Source organism: Archocentrus centrarchus, chromosome 7 (assembly GCF_007364275.1).
Source record: "Archocentrus centrarchus isolate MPI-CPG fArcCen1 chromosome 7, fArcCen1, whole genome shotgun sequence".
In the NCBI taxonomy this organism is placed as follows: Eukaryota; Metazoa; Chordata; class Actinopteri; order Cichliformes; family Cichlidae; genus Archocentrus; species Archocentrus centrarchus.
Window position 1 is genome coordinate 21497703 of NC_044352.1, and position 21189 is coordinate 21518891.

The 21189-nt window shown below is 40.9% G+C and overlaps 2 protein-coding genes across 4 annotated transcripts; both read right to left on the minus strand.

The window, feature by feature from the left end:
- Nucleotides 1-617: 617 nt before the first annotated feature.
- On the minus strand, nt 618-3313 carry hspa1b (heat shock protein family A (Hsp70) member 1B). Its single transcript, XM_030732744.1, has 2 exons — nt 3180-3313; nt 618-2670 (listed from the first exon to the last, which is right to left on the minus strand). Exon 2 carries the CDS (start codon nt 2650-2652, stop codon nt 733-735), a length of 1920 nt encoding a protein of 639 aa, XP_030588604.1. The 5' UTR covers nt 2653-2670; nt 3180-3313; the 3' UTR covers nt 618-732.
- A 327-nt stretch (nt 3314-3640) lies between these two features.
- Nucleotides 3641-20142, minus strand: ahcyl1 (adenosylhomocysteinase-like 1). 3 transcript variants are annotated; one of them, XM_030733405.1, is made up of 17 exons: nt 14471-14592; nt 12000-12114; nt 11630-11773; nt 9632-9732; nt 9417-9519; nt 9050-9144; nt 8845-8951; nt 7424-7540; nt 7247-7310; nt 7057-7145; nt 6831-6901; nt 6428-6522; nt 5752-5850; nt 5482-5550; nt 5254-5332; nt 4937-5057; nt 3641-4851 (listed from the first exon to the last, which is right to left on the minus strand). In XM_030733405.1, exons 1-17 carry the CDS (start codon nt 14501-14503, stop codon nt 4845-4847), a joined length of 1509 nt encoding a protein of 502 aa, XP_030589265.1. In that variant the 5' UTR covers nt 14504-14592; the 3' UTR covers nt 3641-4844. The 3 variants fall into 3 exon arrangements, with proteins under 3 accessions (XP_030589265.1, XP_030589263.1, XP_030589264.1); XM_030733403.1 differs by lacking the exon at nt 14471-14592 and adding an exon at nt 19472-20140 and having other exon boundaries at nt 3642-4851; XM_030733404.1 differs by lacking the exons at nt 3641-4851; nt 14471-14592 and adding an exon at nt 19472-20142 and having other exon boundaries at nt 4933-5057.
- Nucleotides 20143-21189: the final 1047 nt, after the last annotated feature.

Genomic DNA, 21189 nt, shown 5'->3' on the forward strand with positions numbered 1-21189 from the left:
CTCTACTTGGAAATCATTCGTTTAAAGCTTTTTATGGCTGCAGATGGAGCTGCAGAAGTCTGGGGATCAAGACTAAAACTGAAAATTTAAGCAAAACTTGCTAGATTTCGGCAGCCTGCCTCTTCAGAATATCAGGAGTTCAGTTTCTATCAGAGCCTGACAAAATTTGCTGTGGTCCAAGTGAACCGTGGTCGGAACTGTTGCATTGTGGGTAATGTAGGCAAGCGAAAGAAGCATGGGTGAAAACAGAAATATCTAGTTCTGCAGAAGTCTTTTATTGCAGCAGTGAAACGGTTTTTCATGCATAGTAAACCCACATTGGCATTTTGACAGAACACACACTGACAGTGTGTGTTATGATTTTTTTTTTTTGTAGGGTGAATTCCCAGCCCAGATTCGCCACTATCAAGCATTAAAATCTTAATTTGTTATCAAAAACTGAGGCTGAAATATTCTGCAGAGTGCGTTACCCTCTGACTGGTACTTGGTTTTAAAATGGAGAACTCACTCCTTATTTAAAATCATGGCCACCTGTGAAATATGCTATCACTCGTTTATTTTTGTTATTTTTTTATGCCCTGTTAAAAAAAAATTGTATCAAAAAAACAAATGAAGAGTTGTATTTTTATTGTTTATTTTTAGAAAATCAAAAAACAGTGGAAACCTTTTTTTTTTATTAACTAAATAACTGATACATTTTCCCATAAACATTAAGTGCTGAGGTCCATGGTTTTAGTCCACTTCCTCAATGGTGGGGCCCTGGGAGGTTCCTCCTGCCTGGCTGCCGCAGCTTCCTGGCGGTGCTGCTCCCTGGTACAACTTTGTCACAATTGGTCTGCACACCTTCTCTAGTTCTTTCTGCTGGTGCTCATACTCATCTTTCTCTGCGAGCTGGTTGTTCTCCAGCCAGGAAATCGTCTGGTTGCATTTGTCAATGACCATCTTTTTATCCTCCTCGCTAATTTTACCTTTCATATTCTCGTCCTCGACGCTGCTCTTCATCTGGTAGGCATAGGACTCCAGCGAGTTCTTTGCTGCAATCTTCTCTCTCTGCAAGTCATCGTCAACTTTGTACTTTTCAGCATCCTGTACCATCCGTTCAATCTCTTCTTTGCTAAGGCGGCCCTTGTCGTTGGTGATGGTGATTTTGTTTTCTTTGCCAGTGCTTTTGTCGACGGCAGATACATTTAGAATGCCGTTGGCATCGATGTCGAAAGTTACTTCTATCTGTGGAACACCCCGGGGAGCAGGAGGGATACCTGTGAGGTCAAACTTGCCCAGAAGGTTGTTGTCTTTGGTCATGGCTCTCTCGCCTTCATATACCTGAATCAGTACACCTGGCTGGTTATCTGAGTATGTGGAGAAGATCTGAGTCTGCTTGGTGGGGATTGTGGTGTTTCGCTTAATCAGAGGTGTCATAACACCGCCTGCGGTTTCAATACCCAGAGACAGGGGAGCCACATCCAGCAGCAGCAAATCTTGGACATTCTCTGAAGTGTCACCCATGAGGATGGCAGCTTGTACTGCTGCACCATAGGCCACAGCTTCATCTGGGTTGATGCTCTTGTTCAGCTCTTTGCCATTAAAAAAGTCCTGTAAGAGCTTCTGGATTTTGGGAATTCTTGTAGAGCCACCAACCAGCACAATTTCATGAATCCTGGATTTATCCAGCTTGGCATCCTGCAAGGCTTTCTCAACTGGATCCAGTGTTCCCCTGAAAAGATCTGAATTGAGCTCCTCAAAACGCGCCCTTGTGATTGAGGTGTAAAAATCAATTCCCTCAAAGAGAGAGTCAATCTCAATGCTTGCCTGAGTGCTGGAGGACAAGGTCCTCTTTGCTCTCTCACAAGCTGTACGCAGTCTCCTCACTGCTCTCTTATTCTGGCTGATGTCCTTCTTGTGTTTTCTTTTAAATTCTTCTACAAAGTGGTTGACCATTCGGTTGTCAAAGTCCTCCCCACCAAGGTGTGTGTCTCCTGAAGTGGATTTTACCTCAAAGATGCCATCCTCAATGGTCAAGATTGACACGTCAAAGGTGCCTCCACCAAGATCAAAGATCAGTATATTGCGTTCTCCTCTTTTACCTTTATCCAGGCCGTAGGCAATGGCTGCTGCTGTGGGCTCATTGATGATCCTCAGAACATTTAGTCCAGAGATCACCCCAGCATCCTTGGTGGCTTGTCTCTGTGAGTCATTGAAATAAGCTGGCACTGTGATGACTGCATTTGACACCCTCTGCCCCAGATAGGCCTCAGCTATCTCCTTCATTTTAACCAGGACCATGGAAGAAATTTCCTCAGGATAGAACGCCTTGGTCTCCCCTTTGTACTCCACCTGGACTTTGGGCTTTCCATTATCACTGATCACCTTGAAAGGCCAGAGTTTCATGTCAGACTGGACAATTGGGTCATTAAACTTTCTTCCAATCAGCCGTTTGGCATCAAAGATTGTGTTGTTGGGGTTCATTGCAACTTGGTTCTTGGCAGCATCTCCAATGAGCCTTTCTGTGTCAGTAAAGGCCACGTAGCTGGGAGTGGTCCTATTGCCCTGATCGTTGGCAATGATCTCTACTTTGCCATGCTGGAAAACCCCAACACATGAATAGGTGGTGCCCAGATCAATGCCAATGGAAATTCCCTTTGGTGCAGACATCTTGTTTCTTTGAAATTCCTAGACAGATTTAGAAGACAGTGCATTTAAATATTTGAAGTACTGCTGCTGAAAGAGTTCAGTATTAATAAAATGTTGATGCCAGTAATATTAATTTATAGTTTGTACACTTGGTCCACCTAAGAGTCAGGGGGTTGCACTTAAAATTAAGAGAACACTAAGTGTTAAAGCTAGTTACAAGGTACTAGTTACATGGTGGTGAGGCTGAAATCCACAAGACCAGTGAATGTAAGTGCCTCACTTAAAAAATAAGTGACCTATTGATCAATATCTTATATATATATATATATCCTATTTTTAATACTGTTAATAGACCTAGAGATAATTTTAACACACCTCTATACTATCCTTCACAAGTAAAGACTTAATATTAAGGTGCACATTTTATCTTTTAGGGAACAAGTAGATTACAGTAAAGCCTGAACATACACCCTCCCACAATCAGGCATCATTACATGAAGTATTCACTATCTCTCTAGCCTAAACTTTATCTGATCAGCATTACTTACTTTCAGTGCTGCGCACTCTGGAGTTCAGAAGTTCAGGATATCCCTGAGAAGCTTCCTTCGTGTCAGCTTTTGCCTCCGTGTGTTTCTTCGGAAACTCACGCCTAGACTGGCTGGGACACCTTGCTTATATAGTTACGACCAAGTTTCCAGAACACTCCCACCCCCTCCTCCTCAGTGACTGAACTGTTAATATTAGAAACTAATGCAGCTGGCCTGGAGCTCGAAAGATGGTGAATATTCCAGAGTGAGACAGCAGTCTGACGCTCAGCCAGCACGGCTGACTCTGAGGGAATACAATGTGCAGAATGTGGCAGCACGACACATTCAGGGAGGTATGTGGAAGTGTGAGCACCCATGAATGTCAGCTTTATCCCCAAAATAATGGAAAGCATTTACCTACTGAGCCACAGACTCACAAAGGCCTCTCCTTCATTCTCTGGTCTCAGTTTTTCAGGGTAAAAAGACTTGCTTTATTGCTGATTTTAATGCAGTCATTTACATACATTGTATACACTTATGTCATTTTAATCACATGGAATATTTAAGTGATCCTATTGGATCAAATTAAGACAGCTACAATCATATGCCTGACATGAAATCTAATATATATATATATATTTTTTGTTTTTTTGCCAACACACAGCTCATACATTATAGTTACAATTACAACCAAAAGCAGTGGAAGGAAGACAATTAATGTACTGCTAATAAGTGCAGTTTTACAAAAAGTAATGATTCCTATAATTAAGGTCAATGCTAATATTCAGTTGTTCTACATCATTTAAAAGGCACATTCATACCACGACCTCAAAGGTATTATCCAGTCAGGAAACTCGGTGAGGCATTTGGAATTCAAGTGAGCAAATGGAAATCTGGTATGAAATGAGGGAAGATGAAGGAGTCAAAAAGTGTTTTCCCGGCTCTCTGTAAGCCTTCTCCAACTTCCTTTTTAGGAAAGCTTCCAGCTCCTCCATACCCAGACATAAAACATCTTAATCTATTACTAGCAAAATTACGTTGCTGTTTATAGTAGATGCTTTATAATCATTTTAATAAGCAAGACTCCATCATATTGTTTATGTAACAAGCACCATTTTATCACAGCACTGTTATAATAAAAAGGATGGCTGGATGTTACCTTTTAGGGCATGTATGCAGATACCATTCAAAGTGATTACATTTATTAAAAAAAAAACATTTTAAAATAATGCAAGCAGTAATACAGAGTTTGTGTTGGCTCAGCCTAAACTCTGGCTCATGGAATGTACTCAGCAAATCTTAATGTCACTGACAGACTAAATGGAAATGGTATCTCGGGTTTCATTCTTGCAGCCATCTTTTGGCACTGTGCGTAAATAGGGTAAACAAATCAACAACTCTGTGATCTTAGTAACATAATAAGAAGCAACTAAATACGTACACACACATCAAAGCATGCAAGCAGGCTTTTCTTTAAACACCTGACAAGACATGTAAAATGTTAGTTGGTTATATGTTCTCTACATGTCTTATTCTCTTATTTTTAGCATTTAACACTACATCTGAGGTGCTTTTAATAAGTTACATTCAGCATAAGTAAAATAATTCCTCCTTGCTATTTAGAAAATAAAATAGATATCTCTGTTTATCGCAGGGTAACTGTGCGTTGAGGATCAGGCATTCTCATTAATACCTGCAAACAAAAAGTACAGTTTAATTAAATGTCTATTTAGAAAGTGGAACTATAGATAGCAGCAGAAATAGGCAGGGGCACCTACCGGTAATAATTAGGTTTGAAAGGGCCATTCTTGTTGAGGCCCATGTATTTGGCCTGCTCGTCAGTCAGCTCTGTCAGGTGGGCATCAAAGTTTGGTAGGTGCAAACTGGCCACATACTCGTCTAGAGGAAAGAGTCCAAATGTGTGTGATGTAATTTTTTAGTAAAGCCACGAGGTGGCAACAACGAGCAACCTTTCAGAGAAGTAGTGAAAAACTAATTAGACTGCACAACTACAGTTATCAACACTTACATATTGTATATCATCATGTCTACACCAAAGTAGAACAGTTTCTGTTTAAACAAGGCTCATTCTTACCCATTTTCTTGGGAAGGAGATACACGTCCTGTTTGTAACGTCCTTCTGGAGCATTGAACAGCTCGATCAGTGCCAGGGCCTGCAAAAAACAAACCACATGACTCACAAACGGTGACACTCGGAAACTACACGTGCCTGCAGACTGCAGGTAGTTCAGTAAGAAGGGATGCTGTCATTTAGTTAGCCTTGAAGTTACTGTCACTGAAGGGGAGGGTGGAAATAACTAACCTGAGTTGTTGCAGTGATAGACAACACAAATGTCGGCACTGTGGAGCAGCTCAGATTTAAGAGGCGACCCTGAAAAATAAAAAATAAAAACATAAATAAGGCACTGATTCTACAAGAAGCTGAGTAAATACTAGATGAGGTCTGACAAAAGATAAATGTCTCGTGTTTTGTGCTAATTAAAATGTTCTGTTGCAAGCCAACTATGGGTGATACAAACAAAGATTTTGAAATAAAGGACAAAGTTTTGTGAAGGCAATTAAGGAAAAATACTTCTGCCAGCAGGACAACCCTCTTTCCATCAGGCCAGATGATGTGGTCAACCTGAGAGCGAACCCTCTCCCAGGTCAGCTCAGGGCTGCGCAGGCTCGCCTGAGGACAAAAGAGGGAAATGCTGGTGTGCTAACATTTCCATGTGGGCATTCCACGTGGGTATGTTGACATGTAAACAAAGAATAGTGGAACATACATGCACTATAAGACTCTCCTTGCATTAGCAGTCTCTTCCAGTGAATTCACAGAAAATGAGAAGTGCAGTCAAGTCCATAAATATTTGTACAATGAGAGTTTTTTTGTAATTGTGCCTCTGTACAACACCACAGAAGATCTTAAAACCAAAAAAGACTCAATATGTGATTAAAGTGAAGAGTTCCAGCTATAAGTCAAGCGGCTTAACAAAAGTACCGCATTAACTGTTTAGGAACTGCAGCCATTTTTATACAGAGTCACTCATTTTTCAGAGGCGGCAAGAGAAAACTATGGAGGAGAGAAACTGCTCATGATCAAAAGCATACCACATTAAATGAATTTTAACACATATTGGCACACTTTCATTTATTTAGGCTTCTTTCCTGTTTATGTAAGTAACTACACTTAAGAAGCCTTTTAAATCCACTGTTTTTTGGGGGTTTTTTTGTTTGTTTTTTATGTTCTCAAAGCTGACATTTACCACATCAATCTCAGTATTGGAATGCCCCATATTGCAGACGATGCAGCCGTTCTTCATTCGGTCGAGCTGTTCTCTGGTAACGACATTCTTGTTGCCTATATTTGAAGAAAAAGAAAAGTGATGTGATGTTAACAGAGTAACTGAAGAGGGAGTAAACCACGACAGCAGAAAATTAAAATGAATTTTAGAGGTGTGTTGCTGTTATAACAGTGGATATACAACTATAGCTATACTGTTATTCACATCACTGTTCCAACACACAAGACCTAAAAGCATTTGAGCATTTTGATAGAAATTTGGTTTCCACTCATACCCCTGAACTGTAATGTTTAAAAGACGCATGCAGGAAATGCTGTGATTATCAAAGCAGAAGTAATGGATGTCACTGCGTGGGGTACAGTACCAGTGCAAGTTATCACCACGTCCATCTGCCGAATGACCTCACTCAGCTTGACCACTCGGAAACCATCCATGCTGGGTGGAAACACATATACATATTTTTTATCAGCTTAACCAAGACCAAGTGGGGGAAAAAAAAACTCAAAACGACTGATAATATTCATTTGCTTATTTGACATGACAGCTAACTCAATGGTGAGTAGTGCTGAATGGTAATGTCAGCGACTCACCATGCTTGCAGAGCACAGATGGGGTCAATTTCTGTGATGCACACAATGGCTCCAAGAGCTTTGAGAGCAGTGCAGCAGCCTTTCCCCACCTAAAGACCACAAGACAGTACATTATAAAGGTCTGCTGGACTCATTAAACTCATTCCATCTAAAGGGAGATTTTATTTTTTTAAATAAAAGAATGATTCACCTCTCCATAACCACACACAACCACTTGTTTGCCTCCAAACATAATATCTGTGGTTCTCTTCAAGCTGGCAGAGACAACCAAAATGACACATGATGACCATCTTGCTCCAAATACAACAAAACTTCACACGTCAAATAAAGAGAAACAGCAGCTTGCTTGATGATTAATTTTCCTCACCCATCGAGGATAGATTCACGGCAGCAGTAAAGGTTGTCGAATTTCTGCTTGGTAACTGAGTCGTTCACGTTCATCGCAGGCACACACAGCTTGCCAGCCTTCGACAACTGGTATAATCTGAGAGGACACATGGGGAAACATGTTCAGGCAGATATGCAAGCCAAACACACATGCATCTTTCCACACTCACCTGGATGCAATTCTGTGTGACTTTACACTTTGCAGAATATCTGGCTAATGAAGTCCACTGAGAGTTTCACATGTACTGAAGAGTTGCTGTGGCCAGCATTTGAGCTCTGCCACGTTTTTCAAACAGGCTTCTGTCAAATCAGGCCAGTGACCTTTCTATCTACAGTGTCAGTAAGAATACTAATATGCAGGGTTTATCGTGATTCAGGTGTGACTACGCAACTACGCAAAAAATGATCAATAAAACTGACAGAAATGTAGTTTCTGCTGACAAAGCATAAGCCATTCATGCGGAAATGCTATAATTGAGAACTTAATTTACTTTTCGCTCCATCTCAAAGAAAAAAAATATGCCTGTGAGGAAAAAAAGAGTTTGAAAGCAGTTGAATCTCAGTTTAAAACAACTGTGCAACCTCAGAGGGCTTGACGAAGGTGGCCAGTGGTACATTATGTTTTAGTCACTCTAAAGTCGACTGGTGTTCAAAACATAAATATCAAATAATCTGCACCAAAAGTCAAATCCATGAGTGAAAAACACTGCTGCAAATTATTTAACAGTATTTGTTGGCAGCTACATACCATACACTACATCCCAGTACATCATGTTCAGGTAATTTGACCTTGTGACTGCCATTGTACTGCTAACGGTAACGCAGTGTGTGTTCAGCATATGATCTGATGATTTTTAAATTGTTGTCCACTATTAATAGAAAATTCTGATTAGAATAAAAAAATGTATTCATTAATGATAATTTAACAGCTGTTCTAACCAGCATACTTGTCTGTGGACACAGATGATTTGACCTTTTGCCTCTTTATTTATTAGTTTGGCTTTTACATTTTGTTGCCTTTAGCTTATCAAGTCAGAGGGACTGCTGTCCAGTTGGCAGTAGTTGGGATTTATTACCCCACATCACAAAACGCCCAGCATATACAGCACAGTATCTGCAAAGGGCTGATGAGTATAAAAAAACAACTCAAAAACACTGCACCACAGTTAATTATTTATAATACATAATAGACCACCATAAATATGCTGTAATCTCTGCGTGGCTTAAAAAGTACACAGCCTCAGTCTTAGTGACAAGGGTCACGGTGTGCCATACTTTATGATGAAAGCAATGCAAAGCAGAAACAGTTACCAGATAGAAATGGCAGCTCAAAAAGGTGCATGCTGCAGTTCAAACTGACTTTGAAACTCCCAAAAGTCCAAATCTAAGACCTCATCTCACCTGTGGACACCAGTGACACTCTCCTCTACGATACCCCTGACTTTTTTGAAGACGCTGGGATACTTCTTGTAAACCCAGTGGGTTAAGTCTCCACCATCATCTAGGATCTAGAGGAAAAACAAATCAACATGAAAGATCTGCACATGGAAAAGAGCAGGAGATTAAGATGGGCGTTAAATTTATCAAACGATTATCCAGGTCATACCATATTGGCCTGCCAGCCTTCAGTGTTGACACAGCGATCAATACACCACCAGAAGTCATCCTCAGATTCACCCTTCCATGCAAACACAGGTACCCCTGCAGGAAACAAAACACAAAATTAAGGCCAAAGGGAGCATGAACCACAGGTGCACTAGTGCACATCAGGTGCAAAATATTAGGTTTTCTTTGGGTTCATCTCAATTTATGGTTAAAGTATTCCTAATGAAAAAACAATACTATTTATTTTATTTTAGATAGAATTATACACATTTTAAATGTGACAACCCTTTGCTGACAGTGCTCTTCTTCCTTTTTTATTATACTTTATTTCACACGTAACACTAGCCTGTGAGAGTAGATTAAATTACCTGTCTCTGCAAGAGCAGCAGCCACCTCATTTTGAGTGGAGTAGATGTTACAAGCAGTCCAGCGACACTGGGCCCCAAGTGCTACCAGGGTTTCAATCAGGACCTGAGAGGGAGCAATAAAATATGAAGAAAAATGAAAAGGTAACAGAGGTAAGAAAAGAAAAAAAAATGTCATATTAAAAGGGATCTGTGGTGAACAGCATGATCGGACGTACTGCTGTCTGAGCAGTGATATGGGTACAGCCTACTATCTTTGCCCCAGCCAGTGGCTTCTCCCCCTGGGCTCTCTTCCTCAAGGAGATCAGGGCAGACATGTCTGTGGAGGAACAGATCAAGCAGCAGTTTATTGTTTCCTGAGAGGACATAAAGGCCAAGTTTTGTTTTGCGAGAGATAAGAATGAGGAACCCTTTTGAATGGAAAAACAAACCATTTCTAGAAGGTAGATGTGCAGTAAATGGCACTAACTAAACACCAATGTTAGCAACAGCTGTTGCAACCCAGGCTTTAAGCCTGAGCAACACTTGCCAGGCACTTACACTTACTTATTACTCACATGGGCAATGTAAATAAGAAGAAAGACAGATGAGAAAACAGAGAGTCTACAAAAAAAGCACACCCTTGTGATGAGAGTTGTGAAGAACAGAACAAAAGAGTTCAGATCATGTTTCCAAGAATAACACTGACACTGTCCCAGCTTTGGGTCATAAACCACAGACACCATGTAATAGTAGTATTAGTAGAATGAATCAAAGACGATCAATAATTAAGGAATATCTAAACATAGATATACTGTTACACAACTGTATTACTATAAAATCACTATGAAGCCAACTTTTAAAATTCAAACTACACTATGTTCCCAAAAGTATTCACTCACTCATCCAAATCATTGAATTCAGGTGTTCAATCACTTCCATGGCCACAGGTGTATAAAATCAAGGCATGCAGACTGCTTCTACAAACATTAATGAAAGAATGGGTCGCTCTCAGGAGCTCAGTATATTCCAGCATGGTACCATGATAGGATGCCACCTGTGCAACAAGTCTGGTTGTGAAAGTTCCTCACTACTAAATATTTCACAGTCAGCTGTTAGTGGTATTATAATAAAGTGGAAGCAATTGGGATTGACAGCAGCTCAGCCATGAAGTGGTAGGCCACGTAAAATCACAGAGCAGGATCAGCAGATGGTGAGGCCCACAGTGAGCAGAGGTCTTCAACTTTTTGCAGAGTCAATCGCTAAAGACCTCCAAACTTCATGTGGCCTTCAGATTAGCTCAAGAACAGTGTGCAGAGAGCTTCATGGAATGGGTTTCCATGGCTGAGCAGCTTGTATACAAGCCTTACATCACCAAGCACAATGCAAACATCAGATGCAGTGGTGTAAAGCATACCACAACTGGACTCTAGAGCAATAGAGAAGTGTTCTCTGTAATGATAAATCACGCTTCGCCAGCTAGCAATCTGATAGATGAGTTTGGGTTTGACTGTTGCCAGGAGAACAGTACTTATCTGACTGCACTGTGCCAAGTGTAAAGTTTGGTAGACGGGGGATTATGGCCCCTTAATTCCATTGAAAGGAACTCTTAATGCATCAGCATACCAAGACATTTTGGACAATTTCATGCTCCCGACTTTGTTGGAACAGTTTGGGGATGGCCACTTCCTGTTCCAAAATCACTGTGTCCCAGTGCACAAAGCAAGGACCATAAAGAGATGGATGAGCAAGTTTGGTGTGGAAGAACTTGACTGGCCTGCACAGAGTCCTGACCTCAACCCGCTAGAACACCTTTGGGATGAATTAGAGCAGAGACTGTGAGCCAGACCTTCTCATCTAACATCAGTGTCTGACCTCACAAATGTGCTTCTGGAAGAATGGTCAAAAATTCCCATAAACAAAAATTCCCTAAACCTTGTGGAAAGCCTTCCCAGAAGAGTTTAAGCTGCTATAGCTGCAAAGGGTGAGCCGCCATCATATTAAACCCTATGGATTAAGAACGGGATGTCACTCAAGTTCATATGTGTGTGAAGGCAGACGAGTGAATACTTTCAGCAATATACTGTACATCTTCCTACTTCAAAAAGGGATTTCAAAAGAAGGTGCTCCAAACTTCAGCTCACTTTGATCAAACTGCAAACAATGATTTATCAAGGAAAAAAAAATCTGTCATCTTTGAAATGTCCACAATGTGCCAGTGAGGTCCAATATAATACCTTGTTCTGCAATTTCAATTTCTCGGCGCCCAAATTCAGCTTGTTTGATGTTCTTCACACAGAAGTCGGCACTGCCATGGGTGTTGACCTGGGCTTTGTCGCGGGGAGAGGTTTCATCATCGGAGCTGTCAGTGTAGGATGCGGCTTACAAATGGAGAGCACAAAAGGTCACTTTTGTGGTAAAGCATACAAAAGAGCCAGTTATGAAATATATACCTCCAACGCAGTGTGTGAAAGTTGGAGCTACTGTGTGCATTTCTGTGCTGTATATGAATTGTATTTTCAGATGGACATGCAAACATAATTCAATCAAAAAGCTAAACGCAGGACCAAAGTGACTGTTCAGTTTGAAGAGTGGATGCGAAAGTACCTGAGCTGTAGCTGTCTGTGGAGGACTGCGAGATGGACCGTGAGAGCGAGCGGCGGCCTGCCTTGGTCGGGTACTTGCTGAATTCCTGTTTGTCCTCTGTATTTGCAAACTGGATCTAGAGAAAACCAAAGCAAAACAGCACACAATGCAAACATTAAAAACAATCCAGATATTTAGCAATTTAGCGTTTGAAAAGTTCTATCTGTATGGACTAATCAGCCGTCAACAATGAAATCGGGATAAGGGGAGGACAAAAAGGTATCATCATCATCACGTTAAAAGTGATGACAATATTATAGGCTTTACACAATACCTTTACACTCCATTTGTTTATATTTGCAGTCATTGTGCTGTTTCTGCTATTATCCTTTCTACTGAGAAATCAGCTTGTTATAGGAAATTACAGGTTGATCAAGACCAAGGGTACTGATGCCTATTTTTAGATGCTCCCTCCTGCTTTGCAATTTATGTTTTGTTCAAATACACAGGCTTCAGTTACTGTTGGTTGTGATTCATCATGTCAATCCAAGCCTTCAAAGGGCCCAAGATCAAAGATCTGGAAACACATAAACTGGATCAGCAAACAGCCAATGTGGCTATTTTCTAGCCCAGCATTTAATAAAAGTCTCAACTGTCCAATCTTTGGGGTTACTGAACCAAAGCACAGAAGAACTGATTTTAACTGACCAGCACAGTAAGTACAGAAGACTGTACGAAACACACTGCTTAGGCCAACATCACAGGGAGCTCAGTTACTCTGCGTTTTACTGAAACTGAAGGTTTGGAGATGATTCTGGTAGCTCTTTGTTTCCTTTCATTTTGGAACCTAATGATGTTAGAAAATACACTACTTCAGGTTTAGCGAGGTGACTAAGTATTATCATCACCTTCCATGAAAGGCCCAACGAAAGCAATGGTACCTAAACATTACTATGTACTCTGTCTGCCTTTCCGATAATTTCTACTGGTATTTTTGGCTTAGTGCAAAGTCTGTAACCTCATCCATCATATTGCGCCACTTGTCTTTCTCACAACACTGTTTAATGTCATAACATTGTATAATGTCATGAAAACATGCTTGGTGTCCACGCATGAAGGCTTGAAGTTTTTTTCTGAATTACTTTTTCTGTACCGTGTTGTGAATGTCTTTCTTCATCACGAATGTTGCGAGAAAATGTTTCCCGTGACCATGCCCAAAGTTCATGACACCTATTCCTGAACCGATGGTCTTTTTAATTGTGGTGTTAAAATGGTGCAGCCAGGGAGTGAGGGTCTCAGCAGGAAGGCTCTTTAAGGTCGAGAATGAAGCTGTGCAAACACTTACTTTGAGTCAGTGATAAATGCATTCATCGTGAATGCACGGAACTCCATTCTTCTCTAATGTTAAATGCCCATATCATATGTTTGGACTACAAACTAAAGTGCAGACTGACAGAGTTGACACAACACACAGATGAAGAATCCGGGAAGACATGTATCCCAGATTAACAAGAGGGAGTCGGTTCGCACTGGGTGTGCGCTGCACATCCATCCCCTGTAGATATGTCCTTCAGGTAAAGCTTAGTATTAATGACTATGATACTAAAGAGTAATGACACAATATTAAAACACATATAATTAAAAGATTTTTATTATATGGGCAAATTTAGTACTGACAGAATATTTCACGGCTGGATGAAAACACATGGCTCACACATTAACAAAATCCCCCATTCAAAAAGCTGAGGCTGATTGAATGGAGTTCACACAGATAACACCAGCACAATCACTAGGGAAAATACCCTACCATAACCATAACTTTAATTCTTTGCTTTTACCTTAATTACAATAATCTTCATTACCTTAAAATGATTGTGGCCAAAATGCCTGAAGCATCACTAACTTTATTCACTCAGTGTTTTAACCCATAATGTCTCTGTCCATGAGCAGTGACACCTGGGCTTCAGCAACCTATGAAGAAACTCAAGAAGCCTGTGAGAGAGGGTAAGCCGAGGAGATCTCTGCATGTCTCTGTTTTCACAACTGAGAGTGTGGTCCATCTAATATGCTTGCAAAATATGTCAACATGAGTATTTTTATGTTTAGTTTGTATCAGTTTGCACTCTTGAGGATTCAGCAGACATTTCGCGCAGTCTCTTGAGTTTTACTGCATTGTTCTCTCTCGATACCCAGACAAAAATCAAGAGGCTAATCTAATTAATGATAAATTACTCAGCGTTAGTGAAGACAGCATTATGTTTCTGATACGCTTACACAGGAGAGCTGTGTGAATAACCTTGGTGATTTCTAGGTCAAACTGCACTTCTCACTGCAAGTAAACTGAAATTTATGTTGCAAGGCAAAGAAAAAAACTCTGATAACTGCACAAAGAAGACAGAAAACCTGACTGCCAAATGTTATTCAGGCTCCTGTGTGTTTGAGCTATCTAATATCTTGAAGAAGTTCCCAGTGATGCATTAGTAGTAACTCACCCTTTCTCTCCCATGCCCATGCTTGTGTGCCATTGTATCTCCAGTTTTCCAGCCTATCTGCCTGTAGCTGTGTGTCCTCTGTGCAGTGGTTCTAGGTGTCCCTGATGCTATTATCCCAGAACACTCCCAGGCAGAGCCAGGGGGAGGTTCCCACCTATTATTGCAAATTCTAATAGCCAACCTGGAGAGAGAATGAGAGTGAGAAAGACCTAGAGAGAAAGGGCAGGTTGATTCCAACTGTGCCTCTCTCTCTTTAGTCTCTGGTTCTGCCCTTGACAACAGGATGCTAAGGTCTGCAGGTTATATGTTGTGGTGACTTTTTAAGTGCTGAGAGCAAATGCAAAAAGAGTCAGATATATATGTAGACTATGCATGAATGAGAACTGTGACAAAATCACGTGTACACAAACAAAGCAGCATTTACTTCCCACCTGTGCTCCTGATTTGGACTACCAAAATAAAAGGAGACTGACAGAAGAAATTAAACCCCATTTCCATCAGCCTTCTACTGCATCAATAAGCTTTTCATGCAGTCCCCATAGCTAAAAATACCCTTTCTCTCCTAGATAGCAGGCCAGGTCAAAGACTTAAGCTGCGGAGTGTGACTTTCAGTCGGTGTTGTAAGGGCTCAATGTGGGCCTGACATAAGGTGACACTAGCTACTTAGACACCACTAGTGCTCTAAATCACTGCCTTACAGAAAAGGCATATAGTCTTATCCACATGACCTGATCTGTGTGTACAGACTGCTCACAGTGGTTTAACAGGTTCAAAGACGGAAGTACAAATGATGCAATGACAGTAAATAACTGCTCAAAGAAGCCAGTTGCAGTTTTAAAATGAGGGTACTTCCTTTGGTCTGCAAAGGCACCTGTTTAGATCAACACGTGTGACAGATTACAGTGTTGTGAAAAAAAACAACACTGTACTAATCCTTTCTCCGGGACTACTTGACCTTTACATAGCAGAGAGTATACTGTAAGCCCTAAAGTCATTCAGAAACTTAATCTTACTGTCAAGCAGTTATTCTCTTTTTTATATTACTGCATTGCTTATTAAGAAATCTAAAATCCTGATAACAAAGACTGTAATTAAACTGGACAGACTGTGAATGCCAAGGGCAAAACTCAGAAATGATTAAACTATTCAGTATGAATATGCTTTATTTTTCATCTTACGATGACTTCTCAGTTCAGTGCAAATGCCTTTAACTGTCCACATGTAACACAGAATGTGCCCGAAACATTTTTATCTAAACACTTTTCAAAACTTTCTCAGAAGATTATTCTGATTCTGTCAGCAGGACAACCCAAATGATCCCTGCTTTCACTGCAGAAGCTTCACTTTTAACTTTACCGCCTGTCTCTGTACTCATTTTTCTTTTTAAGAGTTTGCTGTGCTGTTTTTCCACTGTATGTTTTCACATCTTCACTGACACTTATCTAGATGGGAGAAGCTATATTTGACCTTCATGAATCTCGTCCATAACGTTGGCAGACAAACAAAAGGAGATAGTGAAACTAAGGTATCCTCTACAAAACAGCCCCCCCCCCCCAGGGATCAGATAAATATGAGGACGCATGAACAGATTCACGGTGAGTGAGTCCCATTCCCAGGGGGGCGTATTACATAACTCCTTGATGGATTCAGAGAGAGAGGAGGCAGACTATTGGTGTTCTCTGACTCATCTGCGCTCACACTCACTCACTCATTTTTAATTTGTAGCACCACCTTTCTGCCGATCATGTGACAGTGCAGTAGCAGTAGAGTTCAAAACGACATCCAGCTCTTCTTTTTGACAGGTCTTTTTTTTTCTGGGATTTTAATCAGTTTTATGAATTTTCAAATTGTTTACAGTAGTTGCTTTGATAATTTTTTTTTTCTTTCATGCAAACAGACTGCTCAGTTTGACACTGGGCTCTCACATGTATTCATAACACAGTGCTTTGTTTTCATAAGCGCGGTGCACATTCCTACAATCCAATATGTTCTCATCAGGCACCCTGAGGCGGCTCACCGTCCACACATTATTGCATCCTCCGAGCTAGCATTTTGAAGTCTACGATGTTGGGAAAAGAGGCATTTTATTTATTCGGCTGTTTATCAGTTATAAACAGACTTTGGTTAAACATGCTTAAATCACAAATACAGCCACAAAAACAAGATGTGAGGAATGACAAATTGTACCTACTGCAATTTTTCCCACACAGCATAATGTTACGTTGCTTGTAGCTGATTTATGAGGCAGCAAAATCTACTGTTCAGTCACAGTTAGCAAGGCAAACAAGACATTTTAATGTGGACACCATTTTTGATGAGCCTCACAGATTTCTAATAAGTAAGTCTTTAATGCAACATACAAATAAACTATAAAGTTCCCAGATTACATAAAAAGAGAGGCGGAGAACACTTCTGAATTTGTGTTTTGGAGGTGATATAAAGTATGCTCACTCTTCGGTGCTGAAATATCAGTTGTGTCAGCCACTGATCTGATTTTTTGTGATAAGTTCACAGATTCTGCAGCTGCGTGACTGGCATCAAGACTGTATCACCAGCAAAAAGCACCGTGAGTTTTGTGGAGTCAACCGTACTGGAAATATAAAATATCTACTGCAACTGCAGTACATTTACCAAAACTACAGTAAATTTGTGTTAATGAAATAACAAAATATTACAGGTGTAACATATGAGCTTTTTAATGTCATAAAATCATATTTTTTTAATACAAAAATAAACTTGCATACATTCACTGGTCATTTAATTAGGTACCTCAACTGCTCTTCAACTGCTTGTTAATGCAAAAATCTAATCAGCCAATCACATGGCAGCAACTCAGTACATTTAGGCATGTAGACATGGTCAGGGCAACCAGCTGAAGTTCAAACGGAGCATCAGAATGGCAAAGAAAAAGTGACTTAAGTGACTTTGAATGTGGCATACTGTAGTTGTTGGTACCAGACAGGTTGGTCTGAGTGTTTCAGAAACTGCTGCTCTAACTGTGATTTTCCCACACAACCTATCTAGAGTTTATAGAGAATGAGAGAAAAGAGAGAACATATCCAGTGAGCAGCAGTTCTCTGAGTGAAAATCCTTGTTGATGTCAGAGGCCTGCCAAAAAGTTGACAATAGAATACTGGAAAACATTCCCTGGTCTGATGAATCTCAATTTCTGCTGCAACATTCAGGTGATAGGGTGGCGTGGGGGAATTTCTTGGCACACTTCGAACCCGTTAGTACAAAATGAGTGTCTTTAAATGCCACAGCTCACCTGAGTATTGTTGCTGACCATGTCCTTCCCTTTATGACTACAGTGTACCCATCTTCTGATGGTTTCTTCCTCCAGGATAGAGGTCACAAAGTTCAAATCATCTCAAACTGATTTCTTGAACATGACAATGAGTTCACTGTACTCAAATGGCCTCCACAGTCACCAGCTTTCAGTCCAATTGAGCACCTTTGGGATGCAGTGGAACAGGAGATTCACATCATGGATGTGCAGCTGAAAAATCTGCAGCAACTGTGTGATGCTATCATGTCAAAATGGACCAGAATGTTTCCAGCACCTCATTGAATGTAGAATTAAGACAGTTGTGAAGACAAAAGAGGGTCCAACCCAGTACTAGCAAGGTGTATCTAATGAAGTGGCTGGTGAGTATATATGCCAGTATTTAAAAGTGCAAAGCAGCTAACATCAGCCCATAATACTGATGTACACTGGTGAATGGCTCAAGCTTGATGATCCAAGAAGATGAGTCAAACGCAGGCAAAGTGACCCCCTCAAAGGTCACCTTGAGGGACTGGAATATATCTGATATTACTAACACAGACGCCAGACATTATAACACTAAAAGGTTCCAGAGAGCTTATTCACCACTGTGACACAGCCTCATATGATGGGCTGTACTGTACAGCTTCCCTGACAGTCTACAAAGATTTTAACATCTGGACAGGTTTGGTCTGAGAAACACACAAAAGCCTCTGATCAGAAGTCCCATGATTATCCACTAGCTGTTACCAGATGCTACACACAGGGATGAATCTGTAAGGACATGAAGAGCCACCTCAAGTAGGTGTTACTTTTTTCTGCGATTGTATAACAGCCAAGAAATTCAAAGCTCGCAGGTTCTTCTCACAGGTGCGTCCTGTGCTGCTATTACATGTTCATGATGCTTTTCCTGCAACTAACAGTGGTGATGCCCTCATTGTGTGAACTTATTAAAAACTGAGATCATGAACAAAGGATGAGCTCACGAAAACTTAATCAGATAAAAGTTTACACATTCAGTTCCCATGTTCTTACACATTTACAAATCTCAAGGCTCTGTAACTACAGTTTATGGTGGATTTTTTTTTTTCACAACAAAAGCGTACACCTGATTAAATACCTCCTACTCAGCTTGAGGACCCCACAGGCTCGGCTGTGTTAACCCTCACACTGTATTTCTCCATTTTGCTGAGGCCTTAAATCAGAGGTTTAAAAGCTCAGCTTGGCTTTTAGTTGTTTCCAGCGCGCTGGCATGATGTTGACATTGTGCTTTAAACAGACAGGAAGACAACTTGAAGGCATATTTTAACAATAATCCTGTCTTTAAAATTATATGTTCTTGCCCCAGTAATAACACAGTAGACGCTATTGTTAGAGAACCAGCCACATATGAGACAGTTAAGAAAGCTTTCCTTAACGGTTGGCTTCTAAGATCCTTTGATTGAATATGAGTACTTTAAGTGGTACAGATTATTTTTACAGTTCCCATCTCACCTCGAGATGGAGTGAGCCATCATCCAAGCATGCATTAAAGCTCCAATAAAATTCCTGCTGACAACTTTGGAGCAAACATTCACACTCATTAACAATTAATAAATCCACACAGTACATTGCATTGCCTACAGTTGGACTTCACTGCAGCACAGTGTGCATCAACGTGAAATCCCCCTCCTTTACATGTGCGCACTGTGTCTGTGCCCAATGGCAGTGACTGCTGGGAGCATCACGTTTCTTACCTTCTTGACGGATTTCAGTGTGGGGACTGCGGTGAACGCTGCGGACGGCATTTCTCCAACGTTCATATTCACATCACTGCTGTTTTTGCTGACAGTCAACGCGGAATATTTTTCCGCAACGTTTTCGGTCTCTTTGACATATTTCGTGCCTTGTTTGACCTCCGTTTTGCTGTCCACAACTGCGTCTGTCATCGCATCCAAGTGATATCGATCCTGTTGCTGGAAAGGCGAAAGGCCGAGGAGGAGGAGGAAGAAGCCGGTTCTGGGTTGAGTTAAAACTAACAGCGTTAGCGTCGTCAATTGCCTTCTTGCTCTCTTGGCTAAAGCTTCGCGGCTTAAAAAAAAAATAAAAAAATGACCGAACCGACGACCGAACGAAGCAAAGCAAAGCAAACAAACTTACGAGATATTACGCTTCTTTTCTCGCTTATCTACTTTTTGCTAAGAGTCACACAGCCACTTGCTTGGGTCCTTCAGGTCTGCTGTCATCTACAGACAGCAACATCTCCACGGTGAGGGAGGGAGGGGGCGGTTTGTTGAGGCTGTCAGACGAACCAGTGGGCAGTGTGTAGGCGGTGATAAGCCAGTTAGCTCCGGTGGACAGGAAAGTGACGGCTGGAAGTGTAACGGCTGAGGCCACGTTACCCTTAAGAAAAGGAATCACATCATTTATTCGTCACTTGTGTGACTTAAATGTCAGATATTCAGCATTGCAGTATTTTGTTTTTGTTAGCGCTACACTGACTGTTTGGCTAACCAGTGTAGCACTCTTAATACAAATCCCGCCCCCAGCCCTTGCTATAATTGGCTGATCTCGGAACCAGCTCCAATCTACAGCTCCTGATTGGCAGAGTTTGATAATCGCAATACTTTACCTGGGAGGTCCTGTTCGGAGAAAAGGGGAGCTCAAGTAAACCTTCACATAAATCAAAACTTGATAACCTTATCGTGACTATATTTTGTTTCAGCTGAGTAATTGAATAAGATAATTAACTGAATTATTTCTATTAAGTAAAACTGGAACATTCTCAAATTGCAATCTTTTAAAGGTAATAAGATAAGAAATATTTCAATGCTTTTGTCTCTTTGGGAGAGTTTAGAGCACTCCTACATTTCTGTAACTGAAACGTGTAATTGCTATTCCTAATCTGGACCATGTATTGTATTATTTTGGCTGTTCTTGTTTTATTCTGTTTGTGTGTTTTATTGTTATATTTAATCTTCATTTGTAACATTGTAATGGTGTGCCTTCTTGCTAGGTCTCCCTTGAAAAACAAATGTTATCTCAAGGGGACTTCCTGGTTAAATAAAGGTTAAATGAATAAATACCTGAGACAACCCACCTGCTGTCTCAGGTGGGCTGCTACTAGTCTCTCCAGCACATTCATCACATGTGATGTGAAGGTAGCTGGTCGATAGTCGTTAAGCTCTGATGGTGCAACAGCCAACCAGACAGCATGTTTTCTTCATCTTTGCCTTGTAAATGTGACTCAGGATCACAGACAGCTGGTTAGCTCTTATGTCGCCTAACCTGGCCTGATGTCAGAGTGAGAGCAGAGGGTGTTTATCAGATTTCAGGGGAATCTGATCCACAGTCTTCACTTGAGGAAAAGAAGGGTAAAATCAGCAAGACAGGGCAGGTGTGGACACCAGGATTTGTGGTGGTAGAGGCAGCAATAGTTTAGTGTGAATTAAACCTTTTTTCCACTCCACACATC

Bases quoted from the DNA above. Each gene is read 5' to 3' on its own strand.
- hspa1b (XM_030732744.1), bottom strand. From the start codon at position 2,652: ATGTCTGCACCAAAGGGAATTTCCATTGGCATTGATCTGGGCACCACC.
- ahcyl1 (XM_030733403.1), bottom strand. From the start codon at position 19,663: ATGACAGACGCAGTTGTGGACAGCAAAACGGAGGTCAAACAAGGCACG. The intron at 12,115-19,471 runs GTAAGAAACGTG...GGTTTTCTCTAG, and splicing joins CACTGAAATCCGTCAAGAAG to ATCCAGTTTGCAAATACAGA. The intron at 7,146-7,246 runs GTGAATCATTCT...TGTGGTCTTTAG, and splicing joins TTGTGTGTGGTTATGGAGAG to GTGGGGAAAGGCTGCTGCAC.